General features: G+C 54.5%; 1 protein-coding gene across 1 annotated transcript in view; it reads right to left on the bottom strand.

Annotated features, from left to right (window-relative positions):
• PGBD5 (piggyBac transposable element derived 5) overlaps nucleotides 1-22,825 on the bottom strand; it is a gene marked incomplete at both ends in the record, with an annotated part of 47,837 nt that overhangs the window by 7,782 nt on the left and 17,230 nt on the right. Inside the window, 2 exons of the mRNA XM_080717036.1 lie at nucleotides 2,601-2,735; nucleotides 6,402-6,829. Coding sequence (XP_080573162.1) covers nucleotides 2,601-2,735; nucleotides 6,402-6,829 — 563 coding nt within the window. The remainder of the gene's footprint in view (nucleotides 1-2,600; nucleotides 2,736-6,401; nucleotides 6,830-22,825) is intronic.

Genomic DNA, 22,825 nt, shown 5'->3' with positions numbered 1-22,825 from the left:
TCCTGACTTCCTTGAGCAGAGGAGAGTGGGGGCTGACTCTGCATTCAGGACAGGACATGGGAGTGCAGCTTAGCAAGATCATTTTAGAAAATAAATCTCCAAGAAGCTTGGAGCTGGGGACTGTCACTTGATGCTGTGTCTGGTCTTGAAGCGGGTGCAGCCCCGACCTGCTCCAGGCCATCTCTACACTAAACACCTGGCTGGGCATGTGGTCATGTTTCTCCAATTTAGAAACACTATGAAGCTGGGTGTGGGGGCGCACGCTTGTCATCCCAGCATTCGGGAGGCTGAGACAGGAGGATCCTGGTTCAAGGACAGCCTCAGCTACTTAGTGAGGCCCTCTGCAACTCAGTGAGACACTGTTTCAAAATAAAGAATAAAAGAGGGCTGGGGGTCCAGCTCAGTTGTAGAATGCCCCTGGGTTCCATCCCCAGTACTATAAAAACAAAAACAAAAACACTGTATACTGGCTTTTTTTTTTTTTTTTTTGGTACTGGGGGTGGAACCCAGGGGCTTTTCTACCTCTGTTCTACACTCCCAGACCTATTTTATACTTTATTTGGAAACAGGGTCTCACTAAGTTGTTGAGAGCCTAAGTAGCTGAGGCTGGCTTTGAACCTGTGCGATCCTCCTGTCTCAGACTCCCATGCGCTGGGATTTACAAGCATGCGTCACCATGCCCAGCTACTGGTTCTTTTTTTTTAAATTTATTTATTTATTTATTTATTTATTTATTTATTGGTGGTACTGGGGGGTGGAACTCAGAGGCTTTCTACCTCCAGCTACACTCCAAGACCTATTTTCTATTTTATTTGGAAACAGGGTCTCACTAAGTTGCTGAGAGCCTCACTAAGTAGCTGAGGCTGGCTTTGAACCTGTGCGATCCTCCTGTCTCAGCCTCCCAAGTGCGGGGGTTACAAGCGTGTGCCACCACGCCTGGCAACTGGTTATTTTTTTAAAAGCCACTGACTCAGTGGCGTACTCCACACCCAACTGTTGGCTTCGGTTCCCAGGCTGGGGTCTGAGTGAGGCATGGATGGCCCTTCTGCTCAGGGTAACACACACTGAAGAATGTGAGCTGGCATTCCCCACCTGGGGCTCAGGAGCCTCTGCTGGGTGTGCTCAGATTCCATCACACCTGCTCACCTGTGTTCCCTGACACACAGCCCCTCCACCTTCAATGCCAGCGATGACGGGCTCTCTTCCTCTCGCGCTGCCCATCTCCTCTGCAGGAAGAGCCTGCTCCTCTCGAGGGCTGGCTTGTGAGTTAGGCCGCCCAGGATCATTGCCCCTGCACCGACTTAAAACCACACTACATTTGCAAACTGAAAACCCTGTTTGAGTGAGCCACAGGCAGGCCTGTGCATGGCGTCTCCACGGGGCATCTGCTTCACCTGCAGGCATCCTGGGCATCTGCAGGGCTCCAGGCCACGCTGCTGAGGGAGTGCACCCAGTGGAGGCGGCGTGCCTTTGACTCACCAAGTAGACTGGACGGCAGTGAGCCCACCTTCCCGGCCACGCCAGCCCTGGGGAGGCCTAGGGAGAGGTGCACAGAGCTAATGTGGTGCAGGGAACGTTTTCTTCAGGGACACTTCACCATATGATTTAGAAACCTTGACCCACAGCCATTATGGAAAACAGTTGGTTGTTGTTGTTGTTTTTTTTTTTTTTTGCAGAACTGGGGATTGAACCCAGGGGCATTCTACCTCCAAGCTATACCCTCAGCCCTGTTTTTTATTCTTTCTTTCTTTCTTTCTTTCTTTCCTTCTTTCTTCCTTCCTTCCTTTATTTATTTATTTATTTTGTGGTACTGGGGTTCCTGGAAGCCCTTCTACCTCTGGGCTGGGCTACACTCCCAGACCTATTTTATACTTTTTTATTTGGAAATAGGATCTCTTAAGCCAGTGAGGCTGGCTTCGAACCTATGTGATCCTCCTGTCTCCACCTCCCAAGCGTAGGGAATTACAAGCACGCACCACCACACCTGGCTTTATTCTTTATTTTAAAACAGGGTCTCGGGAAGTTACAAGGGCCTAACTCACTAAGTAGCTGAGGTTGGCCACGTACCTGCAATCCTCCAAGTACTGGGATTAAAAGCGTGTGCCACCACACCTGGCTCTCAAAATGTTTACTGACGTATATGAAGAGAAGTCTGATTAAAATCATATGAGCAGGTAAAACAGAAAACAGTACACCTGAGTCCTTTTTTTTTTTTTTTTGGTACTGGGTATTGAACTCAGCTACCTCCAGCCCTATTTTATTTTTATTTTTGCAACAGGGTCTCGCTAGGCTGATGAATCTTGCTACTTGCTGAGGCTGGTCTTGAAGCTGTGATCCTGCTGTCTCAGCCTCCTAAGCACTGGATTTACAGGTGTGCGCCACCAAACCCGGCCATACACCTGAATCTTGAGGAGTCGTGGAGGCAGAGGCGGCACAGGCAGGGAGGGTACGATGGGCATGGACTCGGCCTGTCCATGGCCAGCTACCCTGCTGCCTCGGCGCAGAGGGAGCACGCACCTCGGCCGCAGCTGGAGTGGGGCTTGACATAGTGGGTGCCAAGGAGCCAGGCCTGGGTCAGCAGAGGCCGCATGCCCACTCACCTGGATGATGAAGCCGGTGGAGGAGCACTGCCGGACCCAGAGGCTGAATTTCCGCTTTTTCCTCTTCCGCAGCTCACGCTCTGTGCACGTGGCAATGAACACGGGATCCTCGTCAATCAGGGGTTCATGTAGCACCTGCCAGGAGGGGAAAGCAGAGGCTCTCAGGCGAGGCCTTGGCCAAGTTACTTTTCTTCTCTGATATGGAGCATCCTAACCCAGAAACGGGCTGTATCCATGTCCTCGAGAGGACCCAGCAGGAAAGCCCGGGCACTCAGCTCACACCTGATGCAGACACCTGCCAGTGGAAACCATCACTACTGGGGAACTCCTGGATGAAAGCCCCCAGCCCCAGCCCTCACCTAGCGGGGCATCTCCAGCAGCTGGCCTCTGGTCTCTGGTTGGACACCTCCAGTGGGCAGTGCCCACTTGCGCCCAAGGAAGCCCTTTCCACTGCAGATGGCTCCTAGGGCTAAAGAGTTCTTTCTTTCATTGAACTAAAACTTACCTACATTTTTTTTTTTTTTTTTTGGTGGTGGTACTGGGGTTCCTGGAAGCCCTTCTACCTTCGGGCTACACTCCCAGACCTATTTTTACATTTTTATTTGGAAACAGGGTCTCCTAAGCCAGCACGTGCGGCTGGCTTCGAACCTGCGCGATCCTCCTGTCTCTGCCTCCCAAGCGCGGGGATTACAAGCGTGCGCCACCACGCCCAGCAAACTTACCTACATTTAACTCAGATCCACGAATCCAACGTCTACCCCATGAGAGACGAAGATGCGACATGGACTTTCTTTAGTGTTTTCCCTTCCTTCTTTCCTTCCTTCCTTCCTTGTTTCCTTCCTTCCTTCCTTTTTCTTTTCTTTCTTCCCTCTTTCTATCTTTCTGTTTTTGGTGCTGGCAATGGAACTGGGGCCGTGTGCGTGCTAAGCTCGAGCTCTACCTCTGAGCCACCCCACCCCTCTGGGTTTCTGAAGCAGCTCTTCTGTCTGCCATGACCTCTTCCTTCTAGGCCACATCCCCTCTTTTCAGAGCTCTAGGGATGCCACCCAGGGGGTTCTGCCACAGACCGACACCCCTAACTCTATTTTTTAAATTTTGAAACAAGATCTAAGCTATTGCATGCTGTCCTCGAACCCACAATCCTTCTGTCTCTGCCCCCTGAAGTACTGGATGGCAGGCGTGCGCCACCGTGCCTGGCTCGTGCTGTGATGCGCAGCCCTGGCTGCCCTCACGTCCTCCTGACGCAGAAACCCAAGGCGGGTTTAACGTCCTCACCTATGTCTACTTCTTCACAAGATGACCACATGACCTCCGTGACAAGACTGAAGCAGGAGAACATGGCATCATGAAACAGGCTGCACGGGTCAAACTTCTGTTTTTTCAAGCCAAAGTTTCTGGAGGCTTTTAGGTAAGTTTTAGGAATCGCTACTCATCTCTCTCCAGTCCCATTTCAAGATTATTATGGATGGGCGTGGTGGCACACGCTTGTAATCCTAGTGTTCAGGAGACGGAGACCGGAGGATAGCGGTTCACAGCCAGCCTCAGCTGCTTAGCCAGGCCCTTCGCAACTCAGTGACGCCCTGTTTCAAAAAAAATAAAGAATAAAAAATAGGGATGGGGTGTAGCTCAGAGGTAGAATGCCCCTGGGTTCAATCCCCAGTACTGCAAAAAAAGATTAATTATGAATTACAGTGAATGTCTGTAGTTAACTAAAATAAAGGGAGTAGACAGCAGTGTGATTCCAAGATCTCTGCAATGCTATGTCTCTGATCAGGGATCCGCAGAACACAGCCCAGGCTGGCCCACTGCCTGCTTTTATAAAGTTTTATTAGAACACAGCCATACACATTTGTATATGGTCTGTGGCTGGGTTTGGACTACAACAGCAGAACTGACAAGATTCAACAGAGAACACATTGGGTCTAAAATACTATTGGGGCAGTCACAGAAAACATTTCAACAGGATAAGCACCTGGAATATTGCCCAAATGCGGCTTCTGACCGTGAGTCTGGGCAGAGCCTGACAGCATGCGTTTCCAATCCAGCGACATCAGAACTGTGTGTGACAGGGGAGCCTAGGGTGACACCCGTGCATGGTGTCTTCCATCTTGGCACCTTGAACACAGTTTTTACAAGTGTCGGCATTGCATGGTTCAGCCTGAGCGGTGCCTGCCTGCCCCTCGGTTTCCTCTGGCTGGAAGCATGGGGGCGCTGAGCCTGGTGCCCCGTCCCTGCCCATGAGCGGGGCTGGCCTGACCGCGCTCCTCCCAGGCGCGCTGAGCCTGGCGCCCCGTCCCTGCCCATGAGCGGGGCTGGCCTGACCGCGCTCCTCCCAGGCGCGCTGAGCCTGGCGCCCCGTCCCTGCCCATGAGCGGGGCTGGTCTGACCACGCTCCTCCCAGGCGCGCTGAGCCTGGCGCCCCGTCCCTGCCCATGAGCGGGGCTGGCCTGACCGCGCTCCTCCCAGGCGCGCTGAGCCTGGCTCTTGTGCTTGCTGGCTCTTTGCAGCTCATGAAACATTCAAAGCCCCATTTGGAACCACTCTGGCGAAACGGACATGTTTAGTAGAGATGAAGAAGAGGGAACGGTGGGACGGAGGAGCCTCTGCTTCCTGCTCCCTGCCTTCAGTGGCAGCTCCTAAGTGCCCAGCCTGTACGTCTCTGATCCTTTCCTCTTTCAACCAAGCAAGTGTTCAGAGAAACCAAGCCACGTGCCCAGGCCTGCACTTGGCCCCGCAGCCCCCATCAGAGCAGGGTGTGTACCCCCAGCAGCCTGCCCCTCTTGTTAGAACGGTGAGGGGCACACTGCTGGAGGAGCCCCGGCAGCTCCTGGAGGCCCAGAACACGGTGGCGGGGATTCAGCAAACAGAACTGCCGTGGAAACGCGGGCTGAGCTGGACCTGGAGAACAGACACGTTTACAAAGCAGACAGAGAACCATCCCAGGCCAGAAAGCAGGTTGCAAACCTGGCGACCACAGGGTGCACGGCCTGTTCCTGGACAGCACGGACAATGACCTACACAGACCTGAAATAAGGTGACATGGCCCCCACAAGGCCCCAAGACTCCAGCTGGGGGCGGGTACGGAGCCGGCAGGGGCCCCAGAGGGAACGTCAGAAGTGGGGTTATTGGAAGACTCAGAGGAAACACACAAGTGTACACGTCAGTGTGTTGAATACATAAAACAAAAGAGACCCCGGCCAAGGGCAAAGGCCTAGGGCACCAGGTTCACATGGGCCAAGAACGTCCTGCTTGGGTTAGGGAGACCTCTAGGCACCAGCCCCCTCCCCAGTGTGCTGGACCGGGGTCAGTGATGAGGAAGGTTCTGAGCTGCTGTCCCTGAGGCCGGCTGTGATGGACGCAGGTGATTCCAGGTGGGGGCCTCGGGCTCAGAGCCAATTGAGAATGCGGGATGATGTCAGCCTCCAAGAGCTCCACCCAGCCCTGCCTGGAGGCTCTTCAGCACCTTGAAGGACAGCTGCAAACCGAGGCTCACTCCCCTACCACCCAGAAAGTGCCCGGCCCCAACCCACCGCCAACAGGCATGTACCAGCTTGAAGAACAACTAGAAATTATAAAATTACGTGCAAGGCATAATTCAGAAAGGAAAGGTGACAGGAGGGGCGGAGGTGAAAGGGAGCGATCCCATCTCTGAACGAAGGGCTGGATTCTGACTCGGCTGCGGGTGGATAATATGGGTTAATGGAAAGAGAGGCGGCCTGGTGTGATCTCGGGATGGGCAGGATGCCCCGAAGTCCTGCCTCCAGCCAGAGCATGGCCAAGGCCACCCCCAACTGTCCTCACCTGAGTTTGGGAAGGCCTGAAGGCGGCATCGAAGCCACTCTGCAGGGAGTCGAGGAAGGGCTGGACCTTGTAGAGCCCGTGCGTGGTCTGGCTGGAGCGGAATGCCACGACGTGGAAGTACTTGAGGATCTTCTCGAAGCGGGCCTGGCTCATGACCAGGGCAAGGCTGCGGTTGCTGTAGAAGCCGCCGCTCCAGATGCTGAGCACGGACTCGCAGTGAGAGACGCTGGTGGAGATCACGTAGCCCAGGAAGGCTTTCATCTCGGCCAGCGTCACCTCCACCCAGGTGCCGTCGCTGCCGAACCGCTCCTGGAACTTCTTGGCATACATGTTGGTCTGCACCACCATGTTCTTGAGAACGTTGTCTGGGACAAAGAGCTGGAAGAAGTCCACAGCGCTGGCACTGGGGGGCATCTTTCGGGTTGGACCTGAAACCCAGAGATGGGTCAAGCGCTCATTAGCAACCAAAGGATCCCAGAGGCAGACACAAGGCGCCTTTCCCCACGGCCTTGTGGAGACACCCTGCCCTTACCTCCTCCTCCTTCCAGGAGAGGGAGGAGTTAGAGTCCTGCACCCCCAGGCCGAGGGCCCAGACCCCTGCTATGCTCTGCAGCTCCAATCTCAAGGCACACCCCACAAGGAAGCCCAGGGCAGCCTTCCTCTGAGCTCAGGCAGAACCTGCGCACCCAGGAAAGACTCATCAGAAGAGATGCAGGCAGGGATGCAGAGGTGCAGGGATGCGGCACAAGACCCTTCTGACTCTCATTTGCTTGGACGTGAAGGTGACTCTAAACAGAATACTTCCACCGTGGAAAAATTCCATCCAGGAAAGGCAGCAATTTCTACCTAAGTATTCTCCTTAAAATGTACTAGCAAATAAATCTGACGGGGCTTGGTTAGATAACTCCACCAGGGTGATAAAAGCCTCACAAATCTGGGCTACTGTAGCACACACAGACTCACGCACTTCACACATGTGCACACACACTCGCCTACAAGTACACACACACATGCACACACACATACAGGCTTCTCAACGTGGGGTTGCATCCCCTTAAGAAGGAGCCTGGCTGGCTTGTAACAATGGGGCTGCATCCCTGTAAGCCCTGTGAATTGAAAACATCCCGAGCTGAAGATGTACCTAATACCCCTCACCTGCTGGGTACCCGAGCCCATGACAGTACCCGTAGGCGTGGGCCGCTCACTCGGGATCGTGCCTGCCAGGGCTGCGGCCGCCACCCCTCCCAGAACCTCAGCAGAGACCAAAGCCCACAACTTCAAGTGGGGTTTTTACTGATATGTTCTCATTGTTAACACCATCTCAAGGTCAAGAACCAGCAGGTCCACCACGCTATGTCGGAACTGCCGTGTTAACGCGCATTTTAACACCTGTGGCTTGCGTTCTACTTAAAGTCAGCTAACACTACAGAGAGATTTGTAGGAGATGTGCTTTCTCTTCTTTTGCCCCTGGACAGAAATTTTTAATAAAAGCTGTGTGTGTTCTTTAGAATTTAAATCACTGCCTGCCCCGTAGCCTTCTTTTCCTACTGAATTAGACAGTCTCTGAAAAATGAGTTTTCTGCAGCAAAACTAAGATAAATAGACAAGACACTCCAAGTTTTAGAGTTCGGTGATGGATTTGGGAAGTTGACAGCCTACATTTATTTCTCGCTAATTGAATGTCATAAATTTTGAATCTCTCCTCGCTCTAGTCTTCTCACTTGTAAATGGCATAAGAACACCTGCTTCAAAAGGTGGTCACAATGCCGGGCGTGGCGGCGCACGCTTGTAATCCCAGCATTTGGAAGGCTGAGACAGGAGGATCTAGGTTTGAGGACAGCCTCAGCTACTACTTGGTGAGGCCCTTTGCAACTCAGTGAGACCCTGTTTCAAAATAATGAATATTAAAAAAAAATAGGGCTGGGGGTATAGCTCGGAGGTAGAATGCCCCTGGGTTCAATCCCCAGTAGTAAAAAAAAAAAAAAAAAAGGTGGTCATAAGTCAGGCATGGTGGCGTACGCCTGTAACCCCAGTTCTTGAGAAGCTGAGACAAGAGGATCACAGGTTCGAGGACAGCCTCCGCAAACAGTGAAGCTCATCAACCTAGTGTGACCTTGTTTCAAAATAAAAATAAAAGATAGGGCTTGGGATGTAGCTCAAAGGTAGAATGTCCCTGGGTTCAAGCCCCAGTACAAAAATAAACTAGTCATAGAAAGTAAAATAAAAGGTGCGAGCCCACACAGCACAGGGCGGGGGAGCTAAGGCCTAGACACGGTAATGTTACTGAGAGGTTGCCAAAAATTCACTGGCGGCAGTGGAGGGCTTCCCCACGCAAACTCCTTTTGCCCCACGTCAAGAGGCTTGGCTGCCTGGGAGCCGACTGGCACCTGGGACTTTCAGCTCTGGAAAGGCAGCCCCTGGACCTGGTACCAGGGAGGCCCTGGCTGGCCCGAGGAGGCCGGGACACGGAGGCCCTGTCCGCCCGCAGGAGCCGCTGGAGCGCCACACCCACCCTGGTGAAAACCATTTTATTTCAGCAGAGCCTGGCTCCTCTCCTGGGAAGCCATAAATTATTCAGCAGTGGTGCTCCGTGAGGAGGGTGTCCCGCGTGTTAATGGCTGGCTCATGCTGACTGAGCAGCGTGAAACCTTCTCTTCCTAACGTTTTGTTAAGTAATTTTGCCTCCCAGGCTGGTTCACCATGAGCTTGTGGAAACCCCGGCCCAGGCAGCAGCTGCAGGAAGACACTGACCGGGGCGTGGCCAGCATGGACTTAGGAGCGGCTTCTATAGCCTCTCCTGGTTGCTGTGACTCCTGGTACTTCAACAGGTGTGGGCACAGGCCAGTCTGTATGACACACCCTCCCGGAGTCCCAGCTCTTTCCGACAGCTTTGTAACTTAAGGACAGGCCTGGGTGGCAGCATCCTCAGCCACACCATGCAGAGAGCCTCTGCAGGAACCGCTGTGACCTCCCAGAGTCCCCAGAGGCACCTCCACACAGCAGGAGAGGAGGCAGGAGGCCACAGACAACGGCCATCGCTTGAGTGGCCCCGTGTCCCGCCTGCAGGGACGGACACACGGCCACCTGACCGCTGCGGTGCCCACGTCTGAGGGCTGCAACCATGTGAAAACATGCAGCCAGAGAAGCCTCCAGGAAGGGAGCATCTGTTACAGCCTGCAGAGGTGCCCATGAGTGGCGGGAGGCCCTGGGGAGGTGTCTCCAGGAGCCTGGGTTGGGGTCCTGTGTGCTACAAGTGCCAGGAAGAAGCTTGGTCCATGGTTTGAGGCCAGCCTCAGCAACTTAGTGAGGACTTCTGCAACCTGGCGAGACCCTGTTTCAAAATAAAATAAGTAAATAAAAAGGGCTGGAGGTAGAACTTGGAGGTAGAATGCCCCTGGGTTCAATCCCCGAGTATCAAAAAGAATAGCTTCACGCCTAGCTCTGAGGCACTCAGATACCAGTAAGAGAACCAAGGCAGGGATAAGAATGGGCGTAGCGCAGGCATGCGCCTTTGGGGTCTGAAGGTGGTCCAGGCCCAGTTGCTCTCAGAGGTCAGAGGTGCTCAGCAGAAGTGACACAGGAGGGAGGGGTGATGGAGGACAGAGGACAGCCCTCCTGGCCAGGGCTGGGGCATGCCTTGCCCTGCGCCTCACGGTTGCTGAAAGCCTGGATTTAGACCTTTATTCTCACATACAAATGAGCTTAGACACAGTCACAGGGTACCCGGGGGGTACACAGAACAGTTTAGCTGGATAAAATGCACTGCCATTTTCTTTTTAAGTACTGGAGATTGAACCCAGGGGCATTCTACTTCCAAGCTACACCCCCAGCACTATTTTTTATTCTGTATTTTGAAGCAGGGTCTCACTTTCCTCCTGCTTACTCCCAGCGCCTGTGTGCACTGGGGCGGAGAAGGGGCTGCCGCATAGCAGGGTCAGCAGGGAAGGCACGTGGGCCTGGTCTCTGGTGTGTCCACAGCCCCTCCACACCATGGACGCCCAGTCCACAGACAGACGGCGCTGGCCCTGTCGCAGGGGAAGGCAGGCTGGAGCGCTTTCTCCCTGCATGCTAATTATACCCCTACGATTCCCACCTACACCCTGCTGGGAGAGAACAAGCAGAAAGGGAGAGGCGAGAGAGGAGCTTCCTCCTGGGGGGCTCACCGCCATACACCACACGCACTGCTGCACCTGCTCACGAAAGCCGAAAGCCGTGACAAGCGATGGGGCCCGAGGATGAGGAGGTGGCTGGGGGCGCAGCTGAATAAAGGTTACCTGGTAAAGGCCCCCCAGCCCCCAAGCATGAGCCAGTGCCATCTGAGAGCCGCATAGCTGTGTGTGAGACAGCAAGAGGGTCTGCTGGGCAGCACCCAGGAGAGCAGTCCAAGACTCCCAAGGCCAGGCCAGCTCCTAGTGAGAGGGACCCAGGCGTCCACAGCGGGAAGCTCAGAACTGGCCGCCTCACAAGCCATGTCGCGCGGGCCAGACCGCCGGAGCGCAGCAGAGAACGGCGCCATTGCTGCTGGGCTGTCTAGATTCCTTCCCTATTAAAGGTGGTCACACACTGGAAAGGTCAACTGCCAAACACGCACCCAACCACGCTGATCTTCACGCACGAAGACAAAACTCTCGAGTGCTTAATCGAAAGGGAAGCTACTGGAGACGTAGACCACAGCGAGCCATGCCAACGCAAGAGACGGCTTCCCCAGCACCACACGCTCGCGCTCTTGTTGACGGAGAGCTTGCTCTGGGAGAGACGTCTTCCCAACCACCCGCTGACGCTCTTACAGACAGAGAGCTTGCTCCGGGAGACCCCACACCAGAGGGAGGAACACAGGATGCGCCTCTCCAACGAAGCCCTTTAGTAGGTAGGCCGCCGCATACTCCTGACTTCTCCCATCCTTCTTAGAGACAGACATTCTCCACCAATGACTGCCAGCTAAATGGCAAGGGTGATGGACGTGTGCATTGGGCTCACCCCGGCACCCGTGGCCCACCTGCAGGACACGTGAGTCCTTCCTACAGGTCCTTGCTGTGGCCAGGGGGTGCTGGTGGCAGCTTCCAGGACCCCACTGCAAGTGCAGACCCCTCCCCTGGCCCAGCTTTTGTGTGGTACACCCTCCCGCCGTGGCCTCTACCCTACACGCTGCAGCTCTGCCAAGGACTGAATGGAAGTGAAATGTCAGCAAAGAAGGCCCTCAGATATGACCCTTCCCAGGAGTTTTCACTTTAATAAGGGCTCCGCTAATAGCAAAGGCTTCACTTCCTGAAGATCTCTGGAGGAAGAGTGGCTATTGGGTGAGAAGGGCCGTCTGTGGGCTGTGAACTCTGGACTTGGTGTTTGCTCACATGCCTCAGAAATACACCAGGGCTTTTCTAAACCAGCCCATGCAGGTACGCCCTCTACCAACACACAGACTCTCCTCTCCAGGAACAAGTGAGATAGGGCTGCACACCACCGCGGCCTGGGTGTCGATACTGACCAGAGTGGGTCAGCAGCCACCTGCGTATGCCATTCAGGAGGATTCCAAAGTACCCCCTGGATCCCCAAAAAGCTATGATTATGTGCAATGCTCCCCCAGGGGAGCAACTAGAAAACCAGGCGATCAGAGAACCAGGGGATCAGAGGATCAGAGGACCAGAGGACCAGAGAACCAGGGACCAGAGAACCAGGAGACTAGGGGACCAGGGGACCAGACAACCAGGGGACCAGAGGACCAGGGGACCAGATGACCAGAGAACAAGGGGACCAGAGAACCAGGGGACTAGAGGATCAAAGGACCAGGTGACCAGAGAACCAAGGGACCAGACAACCAGGGAACCAGAGAACCAGGGAACCAGGGAACCAAAGATCAGAGAACCAGGGGACCAGAGAAACAGGAGACTAGGGGACCAGGGGACCAGACAACCAGGGGACTGGAGGACCAGGGGACCAGAGGATCAGAGGACCAGATGACCAGAGAACAAGGGGACCAGAGGATCAGAGGACTAGGGGACCAGAGAACCAGGGGACCAGAGAAACAGAGACCAGAGGATCAGGGTACTAGAGGATCAGGGGGCCAGAGGATCAGGAGATCAGGGAACCAGGGGACCAGAGAACCAGGGGACCAGGGGACCAGGGAACGAGGGGACCACAGGATCAGGGGACTAGAGGACCAGGGGACCAGAGGACCAAGGGACCAGAGGACCAGGGAACCAGGGGACCAGAGGACCAGGAGACCAGGGAACCAGAGGACCAAGGGACCAGAGAACCAGGGGACCAGAGGACCAGAGGACCAGGAGACCAGGGGACCAGAGGACCAGATGACCAGAGAACTAGGGGACCAGAGAACCAGAGACCAGAGGATCGGGAGATCAGGGAACCAGGGGACCAGGGAAGCAGGGGCTGTGCCTTTGCCTAGCTTAGTGGTGGAGAGCAAAGAGAAGGATACTGTTTCTCTCCAATATTTGTGCATTCTTGAAGACCAGCCCAGTGTTCTTCAGAAACAGAAACAAATTTTGCATTTGTGGAAGAAAAAACAGATGCAAAGTCTCTAATGAGAAATGTGACTTTATACAAAGTGTTCTTGAGCTGTGAAGTTACACTAAGACAGAACCAGAAATGCAAACATTTCATTAACAGAACAGGGCAAATAAATCCAGTGCCCCAAATAGGGAGCCATGGGATGAAGTCTGGACCATCCAAAGTATGGAACTCTCCGCACAGAAAGGAATGACCTTGAGGAACATTCAGGACTTAAAGGGCTGGGGGTGTAGCTCGGTGGTAATATCCCCTAATGGGAACTACAGGGCTGGTTTCCTTTGCAAAACCAGAGTGGGATTCGGTATTTCTATCCCCTGGCGGCATTCTACGCCTTACAGCCTGTCTGTCTCTGCATCACCTTGTCCCTCAGCAGGGGCCAGTGAGTCTGGGAGAGAGCAGGTGCTGGTGAGACCAGCCCCAGCCCCAGGCTGCTCATGGTTGTCCCGGCTGGTGTCTCTTCACACCCAAAGGCTAGACAGAGCCTTTCTCCTTGCCATCTTCGACCTAAGCTTCCCAGAAGGAGTAAGAGACCAGAAACAACAACACCCAAACTTGTGGAGGCAAGCAGAACAGAATTCGGGGGATACATTTTTAATAAGGCTGGAAAAATAAAAGAATCCTAAAAACGTGAACATGGCAGTCAAATGACTGTGCTTTCCACTGGTTATAAATAGCCCTCTTTGTAACCAAGGGCATTGTCTGTCAAGGCTGGGGGAAAGAAAGGCAGCTGTTAGCAGATGCTGGCAAAACACAAGCAAGGGCCCAGAGTAGGTGGGGAGGGGGCGCATGCCAGAGACCCACACAGCCAGCGTGAGGTGGTCCCACACCCAGAGCACAAGCTGAAATGTCCTCGTGATGCCGTAGTCAACCCAAGGAAGACAAAGGTGACTTTCCACTCTCCAGGCCCATCCTCCGGCCCCGAGGCAAACAAGTGGATGCTGAGGTGGGATGTGAGTTTTCTAAGATCCAGCCTCAGCTGACCTTCCCTCCTCAGCCGTCTTTAACAGATGGAAAAGCCTCAGTATGAAAGAAGAGAGCACTTCAGGAGGACTTCAGCAGGGCGTCTTTCTCCTCCTGACACCCAGGGTCAGTGGAGCACTTCCACAGAACTTTTCCTCTTAAAGCCTCCACCCTGTCATGATATCCAGAGTGAGCGGCCAGGAGCGCAGACCTGCACCGCTGGCCCAGGTCACCATGGGCATCTGCTCAGTCCACCTGTCCTGCAGACCCCTGTGGACGTGTAGTGGACAAGGGGCTATAGGGTGTACTCGGGACACGCTGGTACTCCTACCATCCTCAGGACACCCACTGTCCTCTCAGTACTCACTCGGGACACGCTGGCACTCCTACCATCCTCAGGACACCCACTGTCCTCTCAGTACTCACACGAGACACGATGGCACTCCTACCATCCTCAGGACGTCCGCTGACCCCCCATAGCCTCTTGGTTTGACATGAGTCGGGAGAGAACAGAGCATCTTGGGACATCTACACTGGGATGTGCCTGATTCTTCCTTTCTGTGAAGGCATGTTTGCAAAGGATAACTTCAGAGAGGAGATCCCTCACTACAAAGGGGCTCTGGGACACAGCAAGCTGTTCCCCAAGCCCAGAGCTTGTCTAACAGGTCTTGGAGTGGTCCACTGTCCAGGCCAGCCCATCTTCCGTGCTCTGCCAGTGGCCCAGGGTTCCTGATGCTGAGGTCTAACAGGAAGTAGAGCCATCCCACCAGCTGCCTGGCGAGCTAAGGGCCTGGGCTCCGGATTCTAGCGGACAGCTCCAGCCCTGGGCAGAGGGCCACCAAGAATGGTCTGCTCAGATCCCCACTCATAGCTCCCATTCTAACTTAATCCCCACCTCCATGAGATCTTCCCATCACCCTGCTGTATAGACAAGGCAAGCTAAGCCAGAGATGCAGTGGCTCACCCAAAGGCTGGATGTGGACAGGAAGCCTGGCTCCGCACTCAGGTCTCTCACCCCCAGCTCAGCTGCCTGGGAAGTGACTGGGTGAGTGTTTGTCCCTGCGTGGGGCTGGGAGGCTCCAGGGAGCACGGCCACAGCAGGGGTAGGAGCCCGCGGTGCCTATCCAAGGCAGCCGGCAGGTAGCCGATGGGGGCAGCAGGCGTCTGATGCTCTCTCGGTTATTAGCCAAACGTGGCCTGTGCTCATGATTACAGGAGAACAGAGCCTGTGCAGAGGAGACAGGCAGCATGTCACGTCATTTCCCTGGCTTAATCACACAGGGGAATGAACACTCTCCCAGTTCCCAATTCAGATGCTCAGTGGGTACTGCTGGCAGTGGCGGGGTGTGCTACCTCCAGTGCTGGGCCCTCAGGCTCACCAGGCTAGGCCTGCACCCCGCAGGCTGACCGTTCAGGGTGGAAACGGCCACCTCTCTTGGGCAAAAGAGATGAGAACTTGGGGCCAGTGCTCAGGCGCTGCAAGGCGCCACCTCTCATGGGAACGCTCAGATTGGCGCTGGTGGGGAGTCGCGTATAATGGTCCTGTGCCATCTCAGCAGTTCCTCAGGCTCACGATGCCCGGGAGACCGAGCGCAGCAGACAGCAGCAGGGACCGGTGGGCACTGGCAGGGACCCCTGTGGTGTCTAGCCTAGCCTCCCGCGTGGCAACCAGCTGGCTCCGCCTGGCTCCGGCCTCCAATTCTGGCTTCCTGAAACCAGTCTGTTCCAGGGAGGCTCTCTGTGCCCAGGATTTGTGGACAAAAGCCTATGTGGGCTGTCAGGGTTGCAGAGAAGGGGGCAAAGCCAGGGCAGGAGAAGCCAAGACACACGTGGGCAGGTCAGGCTCGGCCACCCGTGGCTTTAGGGCCAAGCAGCAGCGGTGCTGGCCTGCACTCAGAGGGTAGTGTCCTCAGCCTCCACCCATGCACTGCTGGAGGGCTTCCAATTACAACAACCTGGTGTGCGGATGGACGGAGATCCCTGATTTATTTGGGGGATACTTTTTGGGAAAACGGATCAAGGAAACCGAAGAAGTATTGGATCATGTATGTCAACTGTTGAATTATTATTATTACAGAGCTGCTGGGTACAGAGTACCCACCGTAACCCTCGATATTCAGGAGGCTAAGGGAGGGGGAATCACAAGTTGCTCAAGGCCAACCTGAGCAACTTGTCTCAAAATCAAAAATAAAAAGGGCTGGGGAAGTAGCTCTGTAGAGTACCCTGGATTCAACCTTGAGTATTAAAAAGAAACAAAAAATAAAAAAAATCAGGTTGTTGTTAATCAAATCAAGATACCAGAGCAGCAGGAGGAGGAATGTATTATACTTTTGAAGCCTGTACTTCCACGCCTGGACTTTGGATTACGTTTTAGACTCTATGGGGTGTGCAAGGAAGGAACGGGCTGTGTTTGGAAACTGAGCCAGGCAGGACAGAATGAAGCTCTGAGACCTCCCAGGACCTGGACAGAGACCCCAGTGGAGACCCTGATAGGTTCAAATCTGGCCTGGCCTGTCAAGCTGGTGTCCTTGTGAATATACTCCCTCCTAACAGCCGTCCATCTGCTGAGCGCCCGCCACGCTGGGCACTCGGCTGGAGCCCTGCAGTCTGTATCCTCCCCCCTTTGTAAGGACGGGAGGTGGTTCTACGACCACGTCTTACAAATAAAGGAAGCAAACTTAGAAGCAATCACCCAAGACCACGCAGGTCGAAGGGACAGGACAGGAGTGGCCTGCTGGACTCTGAGAGGTGGTGTTGTGTCCATGGGAGCAGTGTTCCAAAGTCCTCTGAGATTCTGCATAACTCTAGTTCCCCGCCTGCGCCCCTCTGCAGCATATTTGCTCTCAAGAGGGTCTCCAGGAACATGTCGGCGGGGGTTCTGCTCCCTGGCTGGGGCAGAGAGGCCCCTGGCTAGAGGGCTGTCATTAAGCAAATATGTTTTCAGTCCTTGGACTCAACTCGGCTTTTAGCAAAGGTGACAGCTGAAATTGCTGCCTCTCATCTCGCCAGCCAGCCGAGCGGGCCAGTGGAAGAGGCTCTTTCCTCTCACGTGGTATGTCCGTGCTGGCCTCGGGCTGAAAGCTCAGCCTCCTGTCCCCACCATTTCAGGATTTCGGCGAGACCCTCTTACCTCTCTCCGTTCTCCTGTGTGCTGAATCACGGTCTCCTGGCTGTGGGGCCCTGACTTTGAATTGGGAGACAGATGCTTGGTAATTACAAGGCTCCCTCCCTGCAGCAGGGGACTGGCAAGTAATCACCTTGTTTTTAAAGGGAGAATTTTAAGCAGTATTTTAAAGACCTAGGACCACCGTGTTTAGGTGACAGAGAAAATGAAAGCATCTTTAAAATACCTCTACCTTCCTCCCCGACACAGCGGGATTCGGGGGAAAGAATCACAAGGATGACTCCACGGAAAGTCAGAGGAGGAGAAAGGTCAGAGGATCGCCAGCCCGTCCCGTCCTGTGTCGGCCGTGGCGGGTACCCTTCTTCACCAGTCGTATGCGGCTCCATGGAAACGCCCACAGGGAGCTCCCTGGCTACAGCGTGGTCGAGCTCAGATTCACCGCCTTTAGCCTTTTGTTCTGAGTATGTAAACTCTTAGGTCCTCCCTTTGAGATGTCATTTTTCTTCTTGAGTTAGTTGGGAAATCTTTACATGTTTAGGTATTATTGTCTCTTTCAAATGGGTTACAAATACAGTACCAACCTAAAACATGGTGTTTCGTCCAGCGCGGACTATGTCCCCAAGGCAGGAGGCTCGGGACCAGGAGGCTGAGCCCACACCAGAGCCTTTTCTCCTTGAACTGACAGGAAGGTCTGAGGTGAGCTCCAGGCTGGACCTGCCGCCCTGGGCCGGGGGGGGGGGGGGGCTTCAGAAGGGCTCCCCATCCCATCCCTCAGTTTTCAGATGCTGGAGGGTTTTTTCATTGTTTATTTTTGGTACTGGAGTTTGAACCGGGGGCGCTCTACAGACCTTCCCAGCTTTCTAAACAGCAAGCGGGGGGGGGGGGGGGTATGAAGCTGCGGTTCCTTCTATAGAGCCTGACTCAGAACCTGATTTCCAAGACCTATTACGTCTGAGTCAACAATAAATTGGGTTTCCTGAGAGTACTTTTCTCTCTTGACCCTGATTCCATTCCCATGAAGGAGCTGGTCTGGTTTGGATTTAGAATTAAAGGACAAAATGGGCAGAACAAAGACAGCCCTAGGGCTGTGGACCTGGGAGCTGCGCAGGCTTCATCCAGGGAGGCCTCAGATCTGGGGCTGAATCAGGGCTGAGGGGAAAGACCAGCTCTGCACACCCCAAGCATCCAAGCAGATGCCCGGCCAGGTCTGCCCTCAGCAGGAGGACCAGGGTCCCAGTACCCCTTCAAGGCATGCCCCCCAATGATCTGACTTCCTCCCACTAGGACCTGCCCCAAAAGATTCACCACCTCCCAACAGTGCCTCAGACTGGGGACCAGGCCTTGCACACAAGGCCTTTGGGGCCACTCCATCTGAACTGTAGCGTGGCTTAAGGCTAAATTTTATATGTTATCATTGAACCATTATTAGTTGGGTTTTTTAATCCCTTTTGTAGTATGGAGTCAATAAAAACCTTTTAAAAGCCTGAATGTTTCTAGCTTCTAGGCACAGTCCCCAGGGCCTGAAGGATAAGGGCCCTGCTTCCCCCTGCAGACATCCTGAAGGCCAAGGGCTCCTGGAGGACCACAACCACGTTTTGCTTCTTGTGATAAATTCATTCCTAGGACCAACTCGTCTGACAGCTGTCCCTGGTCATCCACAAACAGCTTCCACCATATTTTTGGTGCAATTAAGAGAAAATGTTAGCCGGGCATGGTGGCACACGCTTATAATCCCAGGACTTGGGAGGCCAACAGAAGGAGAGAAGGTTGACAGCCTCCACAACTTAGTGAGGCCCTCTCCAAGTTAGTGAGGCCCTGTTTAGAAATGAAAAGTAAAATGGGGCTGGGGTGTAGCTCAGAGGTGGAATGTCCCCAGGATCTGTGAGTCACGGAGAGCAGGCCTGCCTGATCTGTCTTACACAAGATGCTGTACAGCAGCCGAGCCGCCCCGGCATAGGCAGGCAGGCACAGGGGCCCTGCCAGCTCGTGCCCAGTGCCAAGGATGGCTAGAGAGGGCCCACCCGGAGATGAGATGAACTTTACACAGAAAAAGCCCAGCTGGAGGCTTACCAGATTACAAAGCTTCCCGACCAGATGTGCAAATGATAATCTGGCTTCCTTTGATTTTTTTTCCCTTTTAAAGTGCCTTTTCCACTGGGGCTAGCTCCAGTGTCTGCACGCTCCTGGCCCATCCCCCAGGGCTGGCTGGGAGGCAGAGGCGTGGGGGAGCCCTGGGGGGCCGGGGTCACAGGCAGCCTCACTGGGCTGCAGCCTGGCTCTGCCCACATCTCCCCACCCCTCTGCCCTGCTGGGTGGGAGTGAAGCTTAGGAGGACAAGCCTGAGGCTGCTGGTGAGCCAGAGGCTTTGATGCCGGCCGCCATCCAGCCCCTGAGCCCGTTTTACAGAGAGCTTCAAATGTCACTGAATTCCTGGCAGCACCTTCCTCTCCAAAGCTCAGTTAAGAAGCATCCAGAGTTGTCACTTTATCTCTGCTCACAGCAGGCTGGGAGGGCAGCGTCTGTGCAACCTTGGGTTTGGCTCATCCTTCCAGCCACTCGCCCACCCCGCCCATCCGGGGCTCCTTGGACACGCGTCTAGATTTGCTACCGCCAAACCTTCACTCCATAACCCCAGCTCCCTTGGGTGCACACACGCGGGTGCGGCCCCTGCGCTCCCAGCTCTGTATCTGCAGACTCCTGCTGAGGCCAGGACTCTCACTGTGGAAATGTCGGAGACCCTGAAGGCCAGCCCTGCAAAGCTCCGCTCCCCAGCCTGGGAGGCAGGCAGAGAGCTGCGGAGGAGAGGGCCTGGCTGGCATTAGGGTGGCCTGGCTGACGGCCCACCAGCCCAGCACAGCCAAAGCTCCCCAAACAGTGGGAAAGACAGCTGGGTGGGGGATGGGACCTGGGAACCAGGAGGCCACTAGGCGGGAGGGGGAGAGGAGTAACACCAGGAGGCCCATCTGGGCCTCCCACGGCCAGCCTTTGAGGAGGCCCAATGGGTTCTCAGGGAACAGAGGAGAATCTGTCCATTGGAGAACACAGTCTTCTGCTCCCAGAGGCTGCAACCCACACCTGTGCCTGCCACAGGGGCTGCAGCCACAGCTCAGAAGAGAGGAATGACTGAGGGCCACCTGGAACCACTCCCTAGAGCTCCAGGCCTCCTTCCAGTTCCTGCTGGCCCCTCTCTGGAAGCTGAGCTCCTCTTGACCAAGCTCTTCCCAGGAGCCCCCAGGGAATGTCCCCATGTGCCTGGCCCAGGTTTTCACCAAGACGCACTCCTTATATTCTTAGCTCTAGAGACTCAGCCCTGATGTGTTAGGATTCTGATCTGGAACGTCCCCCTGAAGTCTCATGCTCTCGGAGGGGGCTTTGAGACAAAGATGGGATCACGAGAGTGCTGACCTCGTCAGTGGATTAACCCAGTTGGTGGACTAATCCCTTGATTGCTGAATGGACCACTGAAAGGTGGGACTTAGGTGGAGAAAGCTGGTCACTGGGGGGCCCTGAAGAGTTTGTCTTCTCCCCAGCCCATTCCTCTCTGTCTTCTCTCTGTCTTCTCCTCCTCCTCCTCCTCTTCTTCTTCTTCTTCTTCTTCTTCTTCTTCTTCTTCTTCTTCTTTCTTCTTCTCTCTCTCTCTCTCTCTCTCTCTCTCTGTCTTCTGTCTTCTCTCTCTGTCTTCTTTCTGTCTTTTCTCTCTCTCTTCCTCTCTCTCTCTCTCTCTCTCTCTCTCTCTCTCTCTCTCTCTTTCTCCTGGCTGTCAAGAGCTGAGCCGGCTACCTCTGCCACACCCTTTTCCCATTCTGTTCTGCCTCATCTCAGGCCCAGGGCCCAGTGTCCAGAGCTGCACCTGGGGCCTCTGTAAGGACAGTGGGGCAGCTGGTGCCACCGGGGTCAGAGTTCTGCTCTGGTTTATGCCAGATCTTCCACTATCTGGCCTGGTTCTAGGAGCCGGGAAAGAGTCCACTGAGGTCCATGGCCTAACCCCCTCCAACATGCACAAGCACACACATGCACACTCACACACATACACATGCACACACACACACACGCAGGCTTTCTTCACCTTCGCTGGCACTGTGAACAAAGTCCCTTCCATCCTCCCAGCTCAGGATCTGGGAAAGGGCACCCACCTGGCCAGTTGCACTGTCCCCAGGCAGAGCTACCATCTGGCTTTGCCAACCTCACCGGCCAAAGCTCCCAACCACAGTCGCTGAGCTCGCAGTCTAAAGCCCAAATTACCCACCAGCGCCCGGCTAAGGAACGTAGAAGCTGTGTGACCTGAAGTTCTAAAGCGCAGCTAGAATCCAGATCAAGCCTGCTCTTCTTCTCCCCAATTAACCCGCCCTCTACATTTTTGTTTTTGACATGAGTTGACATTCTTATGAAGAAAAACGAATCTTTAAATGGCAAGCTAATCCAAGCAGCAGAGGGGTGTTAAGAATATTTATCAAGTTCATTCCTAAGAACAATGATATAAAATCATTTTAATTACCCAGAGATTTTGTCACCACAAGAATATCTCTAAGACAACGCTTTCTCCAGACAGCAGAACGTGGGTATGGAACAGTGGAAGTCAAGCCAGGAGGGCAGGGCTCACAGCTCTTGAGCTGGGTGACATAGTAGCTTCCCTTCGGCTGAGCTCAACTCACAAGCTGCCAGGAAGACCCAGCACAAGACCAGGGCCGTGTGCAAGCGCAGAGTCCCTCTGGCCATGTCCCGCAGGGCACACGGCTCTACTCAGGAGCTCACCCAGGGCCAGCGGCTGTGCCCTGGAGCTCACAGGCTTGAAGCCGTCCCAGCAGACGAGAGCTGAGGCCTGTGGTCTGAGCCTCCCAGAGTGCAGCCAACCTGCCTGGTGTCCTTGATTGGATGGAGCATTAGTTTGCTAAGATTCCACAACAAAGGACCACAGACTAAGCAGCTTAATCAGGAGTTGAAAGTCCAAGGCCCAGGTGTCCAGGCTGGTTCTCCATGGCCCGCACACCCTCTTCCCTCTGTGTCTGTGTCTTCACCTTCTAAGGACCCCAGTTGGATTGCACTAGGGCCCACCCTATGGGCTCCTTTTTTTTTTTTTTTTCTGGTGGTACTGGGGTTCCTGGAAGCCCTTCTACCTTCAGGCTACACTCCCAGACCTATTTTATATATTTTTTATTTGGAAACAGGTCTCTTAAGCCAGCAAGGATGGCTCCAAACCAGCGCAATCCTCCTGTCTCCGCCTCCCAAGCGCAGGGATTACAAGGATTACAAACCTGCGCCACCACGCCCGGCCTATGGGCTCCTTTTAACAATCACTTCTTTAATGACCCTGTCCCCCATAAGGCTATTCTGAGTTCCTGGGGGACAGGCCCCCAACATATGGATTTGCAGGGACAAGTTCAGCCCCTAACAGGTGGAGGTGATGTCAGAGAGGATGCTCAGCTCAGAACTACGAACACAGGTCCTGAGCAGAGACATCTTCCCTCAGAGCCCACCCAGGACCTATGGGCTCCCTGGATGGACTTGCCCAGGCTGGGTGCCAAGGGCCGGAGGACCTCGAGCCTCCTGCACTGCTCCCAGGCCTCAGCACATCCAGCAGGACTCTCAGCCCGGCCATGGGCCCCACACCGCTCCTGGGGCCCAAGGGCAGGGCAGGGCACGTAGTGCTGGCTGACTGACTTGCAGCTCAGACAACAGGAACAGACAGACCCAGGGGCCGCAGAGCCAACAAAATTAAATGCTCTTTCAAAGTCGAGTCCGGTTACTTAGCAACCCTGACAGGTTACTTACTAGGTGGCAGGCTAAGCCTCAGGTGTAGCCAGCCAAGGCAGGGCAGCCG

Source organism: Muscardinus avellanarius (genome assembly GCF_963383645.1).
Source record: "Muscardinus avellanarius genome assembly, chromosome: 20".
Taxonomy (NCBI): domain Eukaryota; kingdom Metazoa; phylum Chordata; class Mammalia; order Rodentia; family Gliridae; genus Muscardinus; species Muscardinus avellanarius.
This window is presented reverse-complemented; position numbering and strand designations above follow the sequence as displayed.